General features: G+C 48.0%; 1 protein-coding gene across 6 annotated transcripts in view; it reads right to left on the bottom strand.

Moving 5' to 3' along the window:
* Positions 1-14,740, bottom strand: part of PALD1 (phosphatase domain containing paladin 1) — a 175,744-nt gene that overhangs the window by 81,105 nt on the left and 79,899 nt on the right. For all 6 annotated transcript variants that reach the window (XR_015058752.1, XR_015058751.1, XM_085883512.1 and 3 more), the window contains exons 7-8: positions 10,802-10,962; positions 10,620-10,695 (exon numbers count right to left, since the gene is read on the bottom strand). Coding sequence is in view for 4 of the 6 variants with exons in the window: in XM_085883512.1 (XP_085739638.1) it covers positions 10,620-10,695; positions 10,802-10,962 (237 nt within the window). In the remaining 2 variants the exon portion in view is untranslated. The remainder of the gene's footprint in view (positions 1-10,619; positions 10,696-10,801; positions 10,963-14,740) is intronic.

Raw genomic sequence — 14,740 nt, 5'->3', positions numbered from 1 at the left:
CCTCCTCCAGGAACGAGGGGAGGGAGTCTGCCCCCTTGAGGCGAGTCATGACCAGGTGAGTTCGGTCGTGCTTTGCGAGGTCGAGGGGAGGAGTGCTGTGGATAGGTGCACTGAGAGCTTGGGGGGTATAGAGGCCCCGGAGACCCTTGTGGGGACACGAATCCCCAGTGTGGTTGTCCCTGTGTGTGTGGTGCAAGGTGTGAGTGCGTCCCCGTGTGTGGAAGCGACCCCGTGTGTGAGTGGTGTGGTGGCGATGGTGCCAGAGTACGTGCTTCCCAGCACGCCGTGTGTGGATGAGGCACCGTGTGTGAGTGTCGCCATGTGTGTGAATGAGGCACCGCGGGTGAGTGCCCTCGCGTGTGTGGATGAGGCACGGAGTGTGGATGAGGCACCGCGGTTGAGTGCCCCCGCGTGTGTGGATGAGGCACGGAGTGCGAGTGAGGCACCGCGGGTGAGTGCCCCCGCACGCGTGAGTAAACGGCCGTGTGCAAGGTCGCTGTGTGCAAGGGAGACCGTGTGTGTGAGAGAGCGGTATGTGAGGGAGATGTCGGTTGGCATGCGGGAGCACGCAGCCGCGTCTCCCGGTGTGAATGTGATGGAGTGGACTGTGTGCGTCGTAACACGCAGGTGTGCGTGTGTGGAATGGAGACGGAGACGGCGACAGAGGAACGAAAGCCGAGTAGCGGCTGTAGTTGTTTCGAGGACCGTGCCGGGTTCACCCAGCAGTGAGCACGCGGTTCGTGCTGTGCAACGCACGAGACCGCCACGTGCTCGCTTGCGAGAGTGAAGTCCCGGTCCGGAAACGCACGCGGTGGATTTGCCGATCCCGCGGACGGACAAAGTTTAGGCAGGTAAATGGATTTGGACCGGACGGGTTCTCCACGCGATCGTGTGTGTTAAGCTCCAACGGGCAAAGCACATGTGTTCGCGTGGGGAACCCCTCGAGACGTGGGGCTTGTTTTTTTTTTCTGCGCACGGTGACGTCATGGCTGCACGTGGGGTTGGATTCCGGCAGGAGGGGTATCTCTGCCGGATGGCACCGTCCAAGGAGGGACGAGGAACACGTGCAGCTGCATGACGTCACGGCCAGGTGCAAAGTGCGCGAGCTCTGAGTTGCCGCGCAGGTGCTGCGCATGGAAAAAAAAAAAAGAGCAAGCCTCACTTTCGGGTGCACAGGATTCCTGGGCAAGGGGTGGAAGACCCCCTTACCCGGGGCACAGGATGGAAACTAGTTAGGGGGAAGGGTTCGCTTAGTTCGACCGACTTCATGGGGCATGGGTAAGTCCTCATGGAGTCCGTGGAATGGATTAGTTAGAGGGATTGTAGCCAGATTTAGGTTGGGAAACAAAATGATTTATTTTGGAGACCGTGACTGACAGTGAATGTGTAGAGGGGACGTAGTTTAGCTACGTAGTGTTAAAAGGAACGTGCTGTAGTTTAAGGGACGACGTGGGAGCACGAGTTAGTTAGGGGAGGTAGTCAGAAGGATGGCAGAGTTCAGCGGTGAGTGTGTTGAAGAGTTGGTGAGTTGTGAGGTGAGTACTTGTTGAGTGAGTGAGGCCAGCGGGTCTGTGTGTATGGAGTGAATGGGGAATGCATGGTGCGATGAGTGATTGGGGGGAGGAGTGACTCCCGCCCAAGGGACCCCGGGGTCAGAGTAAAGTGAGTTAGGGGGTTAGTCAAATTGAAAAATGGAGGTCGTTTTGTTGTTGGTGGGAAAGTAGGCTCGAGACCCGTTTGGAGGGGTGCAGGAGCCCTGTTGACGGGTGGGGAGCGTGGCTGCGAAAGGTGAGTATCGCTGAGTGGGTACCCCGGCACCAGGCTAGTCGGCCGCGGTAGGCCAAGGGCCCATGGGGGGCCGGGATAGCGTAGTGGGCACGGGCGCGCCTGCTTGGTGCGGGGGCCCGGGGCGCCATGAGCCGCGTGGGCAGTGTTGTGGGCACGGGTGACCCTCGGAAAGGGGCCCGAGAGGCCGGCCTGCCACGTGTGCGTTTCAGGGGAGGTGCCATGGGGGGCACTCCCCGGTGTTAGGGAGCTGGTAGGCTCGGAGGCAGTGTAGTGCCCGGGGGTGCCATAGCGGGAGATTCGGCAGAGGGTCGTGCCTGCCAAAGGGAGCCACGTGTCCCAGCCAGGAGACCGTGTGAGGGCACGGAGAGAAAATTGGGGGGCGAGGCCCGAAATTGTGAGGACACCAACACAGGCGACGGGAATCTGGGTTTATAGAACCAATAGTTTAAGCGAGAGACGCTTGTTGAAAGCCCCGGGGTAGTTTAACAGTTAAATGGTAAGGGTAGATTAGGAGATGTACCCCTCCGCACCATCCATCCCCTCGCTGTCGTTGTGGGCCGCTGGACCCACTTTGGTTATAGATCGCCGAACTCTGGGGAGGCCATTCTGAGGCTTCGTTGGGCCTCGACACAGGACGTTAGCTCTCCCTTGTTCCCCTCCGGGAAGGGAACGTAGGGGTTGGGAGTAGGCTAGGTGACAGGATAGGTTAGCCGAACAAGGACGATAAAGGGGGTTAGGGGACGATTTATAGTGGGGGAGTAAAAATAAAAACAACAAAAAAATAAGTTGGGGCTAAATTGGGGTTTGACAAATTAAGGGAGTGGGTATGTACAGTGACAGGCAAAGGCGATAGGTTGGGAGGGAGACAGGTAGGTAGGTCCGAGCCCGCCTTCCGAGTGGCCAGCACCACCGCACTCCCTCCACCAACCTCCACTGAACGGCAAAGGCTGGCCACTTCATCGGCTGGCCGTGTTTTACTTCAAGGCAGAGGCCGGCCAACTTCATCGGCAGCTGTGTGCTGCAATGCCTGTGCCGGCCAGTTCATCTGCTGGCTGTTTTTCTTCGAGGCCTGTGCCGGCCAGTTCGTCTGCCGGCTGTGTTTGCCTGCAGCGGCCTTCTTCTGCGGGCTGTGTTTGCCTGCACCTTTGCCATGCCATGCCCACTGCCCACGTTCACCAGCCCCGTTCATTTTTTGCTTTGCCCCCCCCCCCCCCGTTCATTGCCATGTGCGCCAGGATCAAGGCAACAGTTTGCAAGCTGTGAGAACTGCCCTGTTGGCAGCTACAACACGGGCCTGCAGTGGCGGCCCGTGCACCGTGTTTGGGTTCATGCATCCATTCGTTGTGCTCATTGCGTGTGCCACTTGAGCTGGCACGGAGACTGCGTTTGTGCAGCCCATGCACCGTTGTGGTTCACTGCGTTCAGTTCAAAAGGGAAGGCCTCGGACTGCGTGTGAGCAGCCAGCCACGTTCCCTGTCACCTGCATTGTTTGAGCCAGAGACTGCATGCGGGCAGCCTGGCTCCCTGCTAACTGCTTTCTTTTTGCAGAGTTCAATGATCCTGGGCCATGGTTTAGTGTAAAATTTGTAAGTTAAGGTTAAGATGTACTGTAAATATGAGTGCGCCCCCCGGCATGTCTGTCTAGCGCCGGCAATTTTATTTAAGTCGTCCGTGTGAGTGAGTTTGTTTAGATAGTTACGCAGCCCTCAGGTTATTTATTTTGGGGACACGAATACCATGAATGTCGCACTCAGGGATCCGTAGGTAAAATGTACTAGGGGAAAACTACACATGATGGCACACGAAAATTTGACGACTCGGGACGAGTCTGTAAAAAGGGGAGGGGGTTACCAAATTTGTTGTGGTTACCAAATTCGCAAACCACCATTCAGGTCCCTTAGGTGAGGTATTTCGGTAAGTACATGTGTAGTTAGGCCCAAACCCGTTGTCTAGTGGGAATACATGTCATTTATGCGTGCTGCGACTCTTCAGGATAGCCGTTTTTCTTTTACTATCTTTATTTTGGACCAACCGCCATGATTACCACCACAACCACAACATTAACCACCAACCACAACGCCGCTTCACCACAACCGCCACGACCTTCACGTCACACCTCGCAACCGTCGCATCGCCACCGTTCTTGCGCCGCCTGTGGGTACCGGTGTTGGACTCGTGCAGGGCGCGCGCCGAACAGCGTGTACAAAATCACGGATTTTATGCTTCAAAAACGGATCAAAAACGACACACGCCCACTTTTTGCCGTCCAATCGGTGAGCGAGGGGCGAATTGGCCCCGCCCCCAGGGCGATCGATATATGCAAATTTATGGATCAAAAAGCCTTCACGCCCACTTTTTCTCGGGCCAATGGGGAGCGAGGTGAAAGGTCGAAGGGAGGGGGTCAAATATGAGAGGGCAAAGCTACGGGGCTGATAAAAGGACCGTGTTCGTCAGAGTCGGAGAGGAGGAGAGTCAGGAGAGTCGGAGAGTAGGAGAGTCGGAAACAGAGAGTCAAGACTTCGCGGGCGGTGGAGTTGGCAAGAAGGAGCTGGTCGTCGTGTGCGTTGGAGTCGGAACGGAGGGGACACAGCTGTCGAATTCGGCGAGCAACCCTATCCCACGCGGGGGCTGATTGGCTCGATCGCGGTGAGACCGAAAGGTCCACCCGTGACTGGTTCCCGGCGTTAGTCCGAGAGGGTCACGACTGGATTGTCCGTCCGGTGGGCGACGTGCCGCGATTCGAGTTACGTGGCCGTCAGCACGCCGGCGGGCGCGAATCCGCAACAATATATATGTATATATATATATATATATATATATATATATATATATATATATATATATATATATGTATATATATGTATATATGTATATATGTATATATATGTATATATATATATATATATATATATATATATATATATATATATATATATATATATATATATATATAGATATATATATATATATATATATATATATATATATATATATATATATATATATATATATATATATATATATATATATATATATATATATATATATATATATATATATATATATATATATATATATATATATATATATATATATACATATATATATATATATATATATATATATATATATATATATATATATATATATATATATATATATATATATATATATATATATATATATATGTATATGTATATGTATATGTATATATATATATATATATATATATATATTACACATATATATATATATTACACATATACGCCTCGAAGGGAGGTGGAGCCGAAAATGGGGTGGAGCGAAGGGCGGAGCCCCGCGCTATGAAGGGCGGAGCCCCGCGCTATAAAGGGCGGACTGTACGCGAGGCTCGGGGCTCTCTGAGGGATCTCCCTGTGGTTCATGACTCTCTTCCCCTGTCTCCCGGTGGTCCATTCCCTGCTGCTTCTTCCGGCTCGTGGTGCACTTGCCTGCCTTTGGTGGTCCGGTGCTCGTGCTTCCTGTGGTTCAGCGCTCCTAGGGTGGTTCAGCTGTTCCTGTGGTCAGGGTCCGGTGGAGGGCCCGTGCATCGGGGACGTGGACGGAAGCTCTGCCGCTGTGTGGTGTGGACCTGCGCGTCCGGACTAGGAGTGCCGGAGAGAGTCGCCGGCCACGCGGGAGGCCCGGAAACCAGGCGCGTCCACGCTAGCTGTTGGGGGAGCGGGACGTCACGACTCGACGACCACTAAGGGGGGGCAGGTAACCTGGATGGTCTCGTGGGCCCATTCGGTCAGCCAAGGCCTACGTTATAAAGGTCCCCGGACCCCGTCTACCTCCCTGCTTATGGCGAGGTCTTTCCTTTTGTTTTTGTATGCATGCTGCGGCGCTGGACGATTGGTATAACTAAATATAACGATATAAAAAAAACTGGATTTTTGGGAGGATGTCGGAGAGATCAAGTTGCGGTGCATCGTTTGGCAATGTCAAGATCTCGGACCTTGATTTTGCAGATGATGCAGTCATCTTTGCGGAGACTTTAGACATCCTCTTGGGGGCCCTCGAGGTGCTGAATGAGGAGTCGGAGCCGTTGGGATTAAGGGTTTCTTGGGTCAAAACTAAGATCCAGGCTTTCGGTGACATCTTGGATGCAGCTGTCCTGTCTGTGTATGTTTGTGGTGAGGATGTTGAGGTCGTGGATAGATTCACTTACCTTGGCAGTGATATTCATGTCTCCGCAGGTTGTGAGCCGGAGGTCAATAGACGTCTGGGTCGGGCCTGTGGAGTCATGGATTCACTGGATCATGGGGTGTGGCGCTGCCGGTACCTGTGCGGGAGGACGAAAGTCCGAGTCTTCAGGTCCTTGGTACTTCCAGTCTTGCTCTATGGGTGCGAGACTTGGACTTTGACCAAGGATCTGAGACGGAGACTTAATTCCTTTGGTACCAGGTCTCTTCGGAGAATCCTTGGCTATCGCTGGTCGGATTTTGTGTCCAACGAGCGGTTGCTGAGAGAGACTTGGATGAGATTTGTTACCTGCATAGTCCGTGAGCGTCAGCTGCGGCTGTATGGACATGTGGCTCGTTTTCCTGACGCTGATCCTGCTCACCAGATTCTCTCAGCGAGGGAGTCTCATGAGTGGAGGAGGCCAGTGGGCCGACCACGTGCCTCATGGTTGCAGCAGGTTGACCATCATCTCAAGGAGATGGGGATGGGGCTGGCATCTGCCTGGGGGATGGCCAGACGGAGGCCCCTGGAGTAACGGCGGAAAGTGGACGCAGCGACGCGCTGTTCTGGCACATGCTCCCATACCTGACCTGACCTGCGGCGCCGTGTCCTGTTAAGTAATGACTGTATAAGTGACTGTGGTTGCAAATAATAATTATAGTCGGTCGTATTGCTTTTGCATTCTATTTGTTACTTGTATATTGCATGACTGCCCTTGCTTGTGTTGTGCTGTATCGTGAATAAATGTCCTTGTGTGCAATGTATCCCATTTGTCATGTCCTATTTGCCTTTTGAAAAGCCATCTTGCATCGTTGAATGAGTAGTGGGTTTTGAACGCCCGGAAAACAGAATTGGATCTGTCGAGGTCGGCGATAACACCGCTCGGTTATCACTGTAGTACGGAACGGACCGCTTAAGCGGTTCGTGTCCCAGGCCGACCTGCGGCGCGGTGCAGCCCCTCGGTAGGTTACCCATGTGGGTGCTTAGGTATATCGACATTCGGCGATTCACCATATTTCGCGTGGGTAGAATGTGGACTGGGCTGTGGTGAGGTTAAACCCCCACCCGTGACTGGTTCCTGGTGGTAGTTCCAGCAGGGTCACGACTGAATTGTCCGTCCGGTGGGCGACGCAGTTGCGATTGGAGTTACGCGGCCGATCGCACGCTGGCGGGCGCGAATTCCTAACAATATAATGCTCACGCATGACAAGATGATCCCATCAAGTGTAGATATTGCAAACAAAGCACTGCATCCGGACATAGTGCTCAAACACAAAAAGAAAAAGTCGGCATTGTTGATCGAGGTCTCGGTTCCCAATGACTTTGGACTAAATGCAACAGAAATCAGGAAAATGAACAAACACCAGGATCTGAAAAATGAGGTCAAGAGGACTTGGAAATTGAAGAAAGCTGAAATTGTACCAGTGATAGTCGGAGCTACAGGAATGATGAAGAAAACCCTCACTGAGTAGTTAAAAATCATTCCGGGGGATATCACTACAAACGAGCTTCAAGTGGAGGCTGTCAGAGGTTCACTGAATATTCTGTAAAGAGCTCTTGGAACGAGGGTATGAGAATGAAACTTCACAGGTTGGTTCATAAATCATGTTCCTTTACCAAAAATATAGGAGCCGGATATTTTGAAATCTGGGAGAATTTCCTCCCACCTCCTGAAACCCGCCTATTTAGTGAACAACCAACAGTTACCCCATTATGAAGAACAACAATCTTCTTTTACATTATCATCACAAGCATCATCAGACACAAACTTGAGGAAATTAGAAAGCAAAGAAAGAGAGAGAAAGTATGAGGTGGTATGAGAGAGAAAGTATGAGGTCCTTTAACACCTGGCATGGCTGATGGGCTTACGCTTCCGGGTCACTTTAGAGGGGGAAAAGGGGAGGAAAACTGAGGAGGTCTAAGGTGCGTGATCTGATGAGGTATGATGAGGTGTGCGGTGATTGGCAGTGTAATGTGGAGGGGAAGGTATAAGGATGTGGATCAGGAGGTTGGAAAGAGAGTAAGGAACATACGAGAAGATAAACTACCATGAGTGTAAAGAGGTTTGTATGTGTAATGACAAATGGGTTAAACCACTTTGTTGGGCACCTGGTTCGCCGGTCCGTTCTGTTACACCACTCGGCAATCCCAGGAGGAAGAAGATAGGGTGGGCCACATGTGAGAGAAGATCAGAGAAGAGCAGAGAAGAGGGCAGACCAGGCGAGAGAGACCTTTTATAACTCTCCTGCAGAGGCTGCGCTGGAGAGCAGAACAAGCAGAGAGATGGGTGTTCTCCAACACGCTCATTGGTGCGCGGATGCTTGCCATGGCTTTGGCTCCACCCAGGGCGAGTATTTTGGACCGGAAATGGTCTCATTTGCTTTGTGCTTTGCCACTCAACTCATCTCTGAGATTAACATGGGGTGGGGTAATTTGTCACGCGGCTCCGCCACAAATGCTCCTTTTCGTCCCTACTGGTCCCATGGCGTCAATAATGAGTGGAGGTGAGATTGATTTGGGGTCTGATCATGTGGGGATTATTATGAAGACATTGCGATGGTTGAATAAATGTTGTAGTGTTAGGGTTCGAGTCTGGCGAAGGTCTGACGTGAACGTCGGTTGGGTAATGCCACGAGGTTTGAACAGGAAATGGTGTGCAAATGCTAATGAACTGCTTGTTGCTATGCATGCATGGTTGCGTAATAGAGGGGTCATGTGTGAAGTTAAAAAAAAGGTAAAGTAAATAAAGAATGGGATGAAGACCTGCCTAAAAGCTCTCACAACACGTTTTGTCCCATAAACACACGAGACATAAGGGAAGAGCTATCTAAAACAAATACTAATGAAACAACTGTCTCGGGACCACTATATGTTGGGCGCCATTGCCTATAGGGGAGTGCTAGCTTTGCAGAACCACAAATATTTAAATATGTGAAATTCATCCATTTTGAGTTCTCCAACCTTTAGTTTTATCGGAACAACAACATTTTGCTCCCCTTTGTGCCATGAGTATCCCCAAGGATTGGCAGGATTTTTAGACCAATCGGGGCGATGGTTAACTATCAACCAGTATACACCTTGAAATGAGCACTCACAAACTTCAAGGATAGAATATAAAAGAATGACCGCGCAAGTGTGAAATACATTATTCCATGTGGCTCTGGTGCGGAATAAATAGGGAAGACCGGAAGAACCTTCGGCCAGCACATTAAAGAACACCCACGTATCAAAAACACATCAAAGAACATCAAAACCATTCTGCAGGACAACGGCTACCCTGAGTGTGAGTGGCTCATCTGGTGGTGCATAAAGTGCAGGGCAAAATGACAAATTGGTCCAAGGACGTTTTCTTTGGACCAGAGAAGCGTCTGGCTTACCTTAAGCTGCTATGTAGAGGTAAAATCTCTCAAAAACTTGAACAGGTAAAACCAGCGTTTTCACGGTGCTCCATTGCTGTTTGAACAAGAGTGATGATTATCACCAACATGCTGCTCCCTGCGGTGAATGATATGGTAGGCTAACCCAAAAAGATTGGTGTCCTTTGTCCTTCATGCTGGCCATGGACATTTCTGAGTTGAACTTTTGGATATTCAAGCGTAAATCCTTTGCCACAGAAGTATCGCAGGTTAGGAGATCAAGGAAGTCAACAGGTGGATCAGGTACTCCAGGAATTTGAATGTTGCTATAAAACAGCACAGCCCAAACTGAGGTCTGTTGTCGCTGCCACTGACACGTTTACGCATCCACACGAGTCGTGACAGTGAGCACATCTGATGCGTGCCACATCTGTGTGGCAAGGACAAATTGATTCGATTTTGGTGAAGATCTGAATCCGGATCTGGATACGAGAATTACTAATTTTTTTAAATGATTCTTCAGCATTGAGATAGGACCAAAAACGATATATAGCATGATATTTCAAAAACTTTATTGGGCCACATACGTTGTCGTGGATCAGGCATTGCGTGGCGGAGGTATGTGCTCAACCGAGTGCCCTTCTAGTTCAAAATGTAGTGGACGGATTCCAACAAAACTTTGTGGACAGGTTGTGAGTCTGCCAAGATGAAATTATTAGATGATGCTGAAGATCTGGATCCAGATCCAGATACTAGAATTTTCTAAGTGATTCTTCACAATTGAGAGATGGGGCCAAAAATGATATATAGCATATCTCAAAACATTAGGGATGGATTATGACAAAACATGGTGGATGAGATGTGTAGGTGATAAGAATAAGACTATTATATTTTGGTTAAGGTTCAGATGTGTGTTCGGCCCAGTGTGATACAAAACGTAAACGGTTCAGCCTCGTAGAGCTATGCACTCTACCAAGTGCCGTTCTAGGTTTTTCTTGTTTCACCGCTTCAAAATATTTAATATTTTACTGAAATTTTGCATACAGCCTTAATGTGAGCCAATGGAGAATTGATTGCATTTTGGTGCAACTTCATTGACATATACTGAAGTTATCTTGTTCAAGTGCTCTATTTTACATAATATAGACATAACAGAAAGCCTTTTTTGTTAAGACAGATCGAGTTTCAAGAATCCAAACTTGCTTCTGAGAATCAAAATCTTTCCATTTGTGCAGAAATTTGCAATCAGTCTGTCCTTGCAATCTACTATACCCGCATGACGTCAATGAAGGCATCAAAGTGCGATTCTTGTGGTACTTCCTCTGAGCAAAGCATCAAGCGGTGGTACCTGGAAAAAGAAGAAAGTGAAGATGAACTACCATTGACAAATAGCTGAGTGAGCAGCCATCAAAATGACTTTTGTATCAAGTGAAGATGCACATGGCGATGTATACCGCAGGGCTGGTCTGGAGAACATCGATCGTTTGTAAACCTCCTCCATAACACACACGTCATCTTCTTTTTGAATAGTGACGGCATGTGGGTCTCCCTCAAAATGTTCGATATCATTGTAAACATAGTAGGTGTTCTCTTTCAGCAGAGATAGCTCCAGCAACTGACAGGAAAAAAGGAATTAGAACAGAATTATCATGGAATCAAACAATGGTATGAAGTCAGTTAAGGGGAGGGTTTATTATTCAAGGAAAATACAAATTACAATTACTTTGGACAACAGTCATCATTGAAGGTTTTGCAGGAACAGGATACAAAACTTTCAATGAGGAATGTAATCCATGAGTATTTCATAAACTTAGGATCTATACACTCGCATACGTTAGAATCCAACTACAAATGTATTGTCATGGGTCTGGCGGATCCGGTAAAACACCAAACCCAATTTGTGGTGACAGGTGGTTAACACCACCAGCCTAGATAGCCAAGAGGTTTTCCTTAGGGGGTGGACACGTTGATCTTCAGAGATGATAACGTGTGTGGGAGGGGTAGGGTGCGGCACTGGTGGAGCGACGGAGTCACAGATCGATGCAAAAGGGGGGGGGGGAGTTGTACTCTAACCCCATGATAAATACATGGACACAGCAACTTAAAAATAAACATGGGATTTAATGAAAATAGACAAATATTTACAAGGGACAATCATTCAGATATAATAATAATCGTGAGATAAATTAAACATAAAGTCGAGGCACCTCGACACACAGACGTAAATACAGACAAGGGGAAACAAAATAGAAGAAAATCCTTCCTTTATTCTGGCACTTAGCTTGGTCCAGAGATGGTCTTTGTGGAACTTGGAAACGAGGTGCTTTGTCCTGTACATGTCGATGTGCCCAAAAAAATGGTGCCAAGCCGCTCTCTCGCAGCGGGAAAAATGTACCTCGGGCAATTCGTGAGTGGTATTGAACACCAGGGCTCAGTGACCCTGTGCGGCTCTTTCGTGCGTCGATCGTCCTCACCGATCCACTGTTTTCAGAATGGTGCCGTCCTCCTCGGCGACATACATGAGGCTTTGAGGTCCGTCCCTCACACGATTCAACCAAGAGTCAACGGCCAGCGTACTGCTCAGTACACAAGCCAATTCGTCTCAGTACAAATATGAGAATCGTGCCGTCTTCTTCATGTGTTGAAGGAAAGCCAGCCGTAAAGCCCTGTTCTTGCGCCGTTCTTTCTCGACCAGGTGCGTCCCTTCCACCAAAATGAACCAATCAAACCAACCACCTCTTCACTTCTCTATCTCTCCTTGATGTCACACTGAACAACTGTTCCACTTCTGGGGTGTGGCTTTCTCACACAAAAACCGGGAAGGCCGGGCTTTTGCCTGCTCGGCACACCTGGCTCGCTTGTTGTTATGGTTGTTATAAAAGCGCAACTCCATCATTGCTGCTTTGCAATACAAAAACATAGGGAAAACTCACAGGGGGGGAATTACATACCGGGGTAACTTATCCTTAATCCCTATTTAATTAATACTGCACCATCCCCCTTGTGGTGACACGTAACACTTAAGCTCACAGTTTCCCTACTTAATTACATCAAGATGTCTCCTACACATCCACGGATCAAACAACTCTATTCAATCCTAACTTTCCTATGAAATTCCTCAATCTACCCCCAAAACCGAAACAGTGTTGCATATGCTAAAATGTTAAAAGCATAAATATATGAAAAAAAATGTTAAACACAAAAGTCCAATTAAAAACATTCGTAAGTATATCATAAAATTAGGATCCAACGATATATTATAGATGCAAAAAATGATAGAATTTCTGAATTCCGTTACTTCTGCCATTTTCATAAATATTTTCCACTGCTCTGCTTACTGCATGCCTGGTGTTGGCTTAATGGTTAAGGTAGTGGGCTTGGGATCCTAGGGTCCTGAGTTCAAATCCCGCTCAGCTGTTGAATTAACACCAGGTGGGGTTGACTCTGCCTGTCATCCTTCCGAGGTCGACAAAATGAGTGCCAGCATGCTGGTATACTGTGTCGGAGTGGCGACCCGTCCAGGATTGTTCCCAATAGCCAAGGAGACTGCTTCGGCGGCACCAACGCTCTGCACAGAGTATGGTCCTAATGGATGGATGCTTACTGCCATCTCCTCTCAACCTTCCTTCTCTTTCTTTCCATCATAAACCATTCTGTCCTCATTTTCCTCCCCAATTTCCAACCATACCATTAAAATGTTATTTATCTCACTTTACAACCCCTCCCTACCCCCTTCCCCTTCCCAACCCCTCCCCACCCCACCAAAAGAAAACCTCTCAACTCTCAAAACCTCCTTGTAACATGTTTCGATGATTTCTCAAAGCAAACAACTAAATAATAAGATGTAGCATCCTCATAATATCCTTCAGTTTTTGAAAAGTAATCATATTATGTAATAAGAGCAAAAAATAGGATTGAATGCCAACCGGAAAAGGTTTAAACTAAATCTTGAGTTTGCTCTCTATGTCAGATGTGAGGTCCTTGCTTGAATGAACCGATTTTCAAAATGTTGATTTTTGACTGAACGAGTATTATTGCTCACCATCTCGGTTCTGTTACTGATCACATTGGCTTTATCAAACGAGACGAGCAGGATAGTCTACGTTCTGGAGGTAAACACACTAACCTTTGGAGCTGTCTCGCCTGGGTTTGAATCTCGGTCCAGCTATGAACTGTCATCCCAGTGTATTCAGGGTGAGTCATCAACCGTCCCTCGGATGCACAGTAAGTTGGGTGTTTCACCTGCCTGCATTAGTTAGTTGGTCTATGTTAAAGATCCCACTTTGTCCCTCATGAAGAGTAGGCGAGCTATCGCCAGCACCAAAAACAAATTCCAAATTCCTACCCGACCGTACAGGGGGGCACTAGATCAAGGGCACAGCTGCACACTCAGCAAATTATGCTTTCCACAGCCAAGTGCTGATAATTTTTTAAAAAGACCCTGATGATGCCACATATGAATGGATGCCACATTGGTTAATGTGTGATCTTTGTTTAATTTGTGTGTTCATTGATGCATTGTGTGATGTTTATTTTAAATTATTTTCTCACTAATTTAACGAATTTATGGCATAGGTTTGAGACTGTTTATTATGCCCTTTTCTGTTGGAGCTTTTGCCCTACGAAACTGCTGAGGTCAAGACCTTGTTGCCTGCTGATGCCACAATCACCTGGACATTGCTGTGATTGCCTAAAGAGATCTGCTTTGGTGAACAACACAATGCTGATATAAGGGGGAAGGGGTCAAGTACACCTTTAACTCAGAGAAAATATGTCGTTAAAATATTTTTAATCGGTTGACAAAGGAAGTCATTAACTATTCTTGCTTCTCATTCCTGCATTGCAAAGATGTTGAGCAAATATTTCCCATCCATCGCAAGTTGAACTCCATGGTAAATTTTTGATGGGAAAGACAAAGAGGGAGGCACAAAGAGAAGTGAGGTGTGAGAGTGCCTCCATCATTTAAATGGATGATAACGGGCATCGTCATGCTTTATTGTGAGTATTTTGATTCTTGGCTCGAGCTCTAGTCGGCCTGAAACTCCTCACAAAGTGTGTGTGGAGTGCAGAGTGGTTTGGAAGTGTGTGCAAAACTCACCCGGGCCTTGTGTCACAATTGCAAGCTGCCCTTTTGCAGGTCACGGATTGTAAACAGCAATTGGCACGCCACGGACCACAACTCGCCACTGACATATAACGACCTGTATCTAACCTGACGCATGCTAACACCACCACCGAAAGCTGCAAACTGTGAAATCGCAATATGATATGGACTTAAGTTCTCATGCGTGAACTTGCTGGTGGTTTGACCTTACAATCTAGGGTCTGGGGCTTCTCTGGTTTAAGCGATGTGGGCTGCTGCGGTCAGTCAATGCCTACCACAGTAATTTTGA

Source organism: Eptatretus burgeri, chromosome 5 (genome assembly GCF_056783735.1).
Source record: "Eptatretus burgeri isolate ZD-2024b chromosome 5, Ebu_testis_v1, whole genome shotgun sequence".
NCBI lineage: Eukaryota > Metazoa > Chordata > Myxini > Myxiniformes > Myxinidae > Eptatretus > Eptatretus burgeri.
The sequence above is the reverse complement of the archived record's forward strand: the minus strand, read 5'-3'. Positions and strand labels throughout refer to the sequence as shown.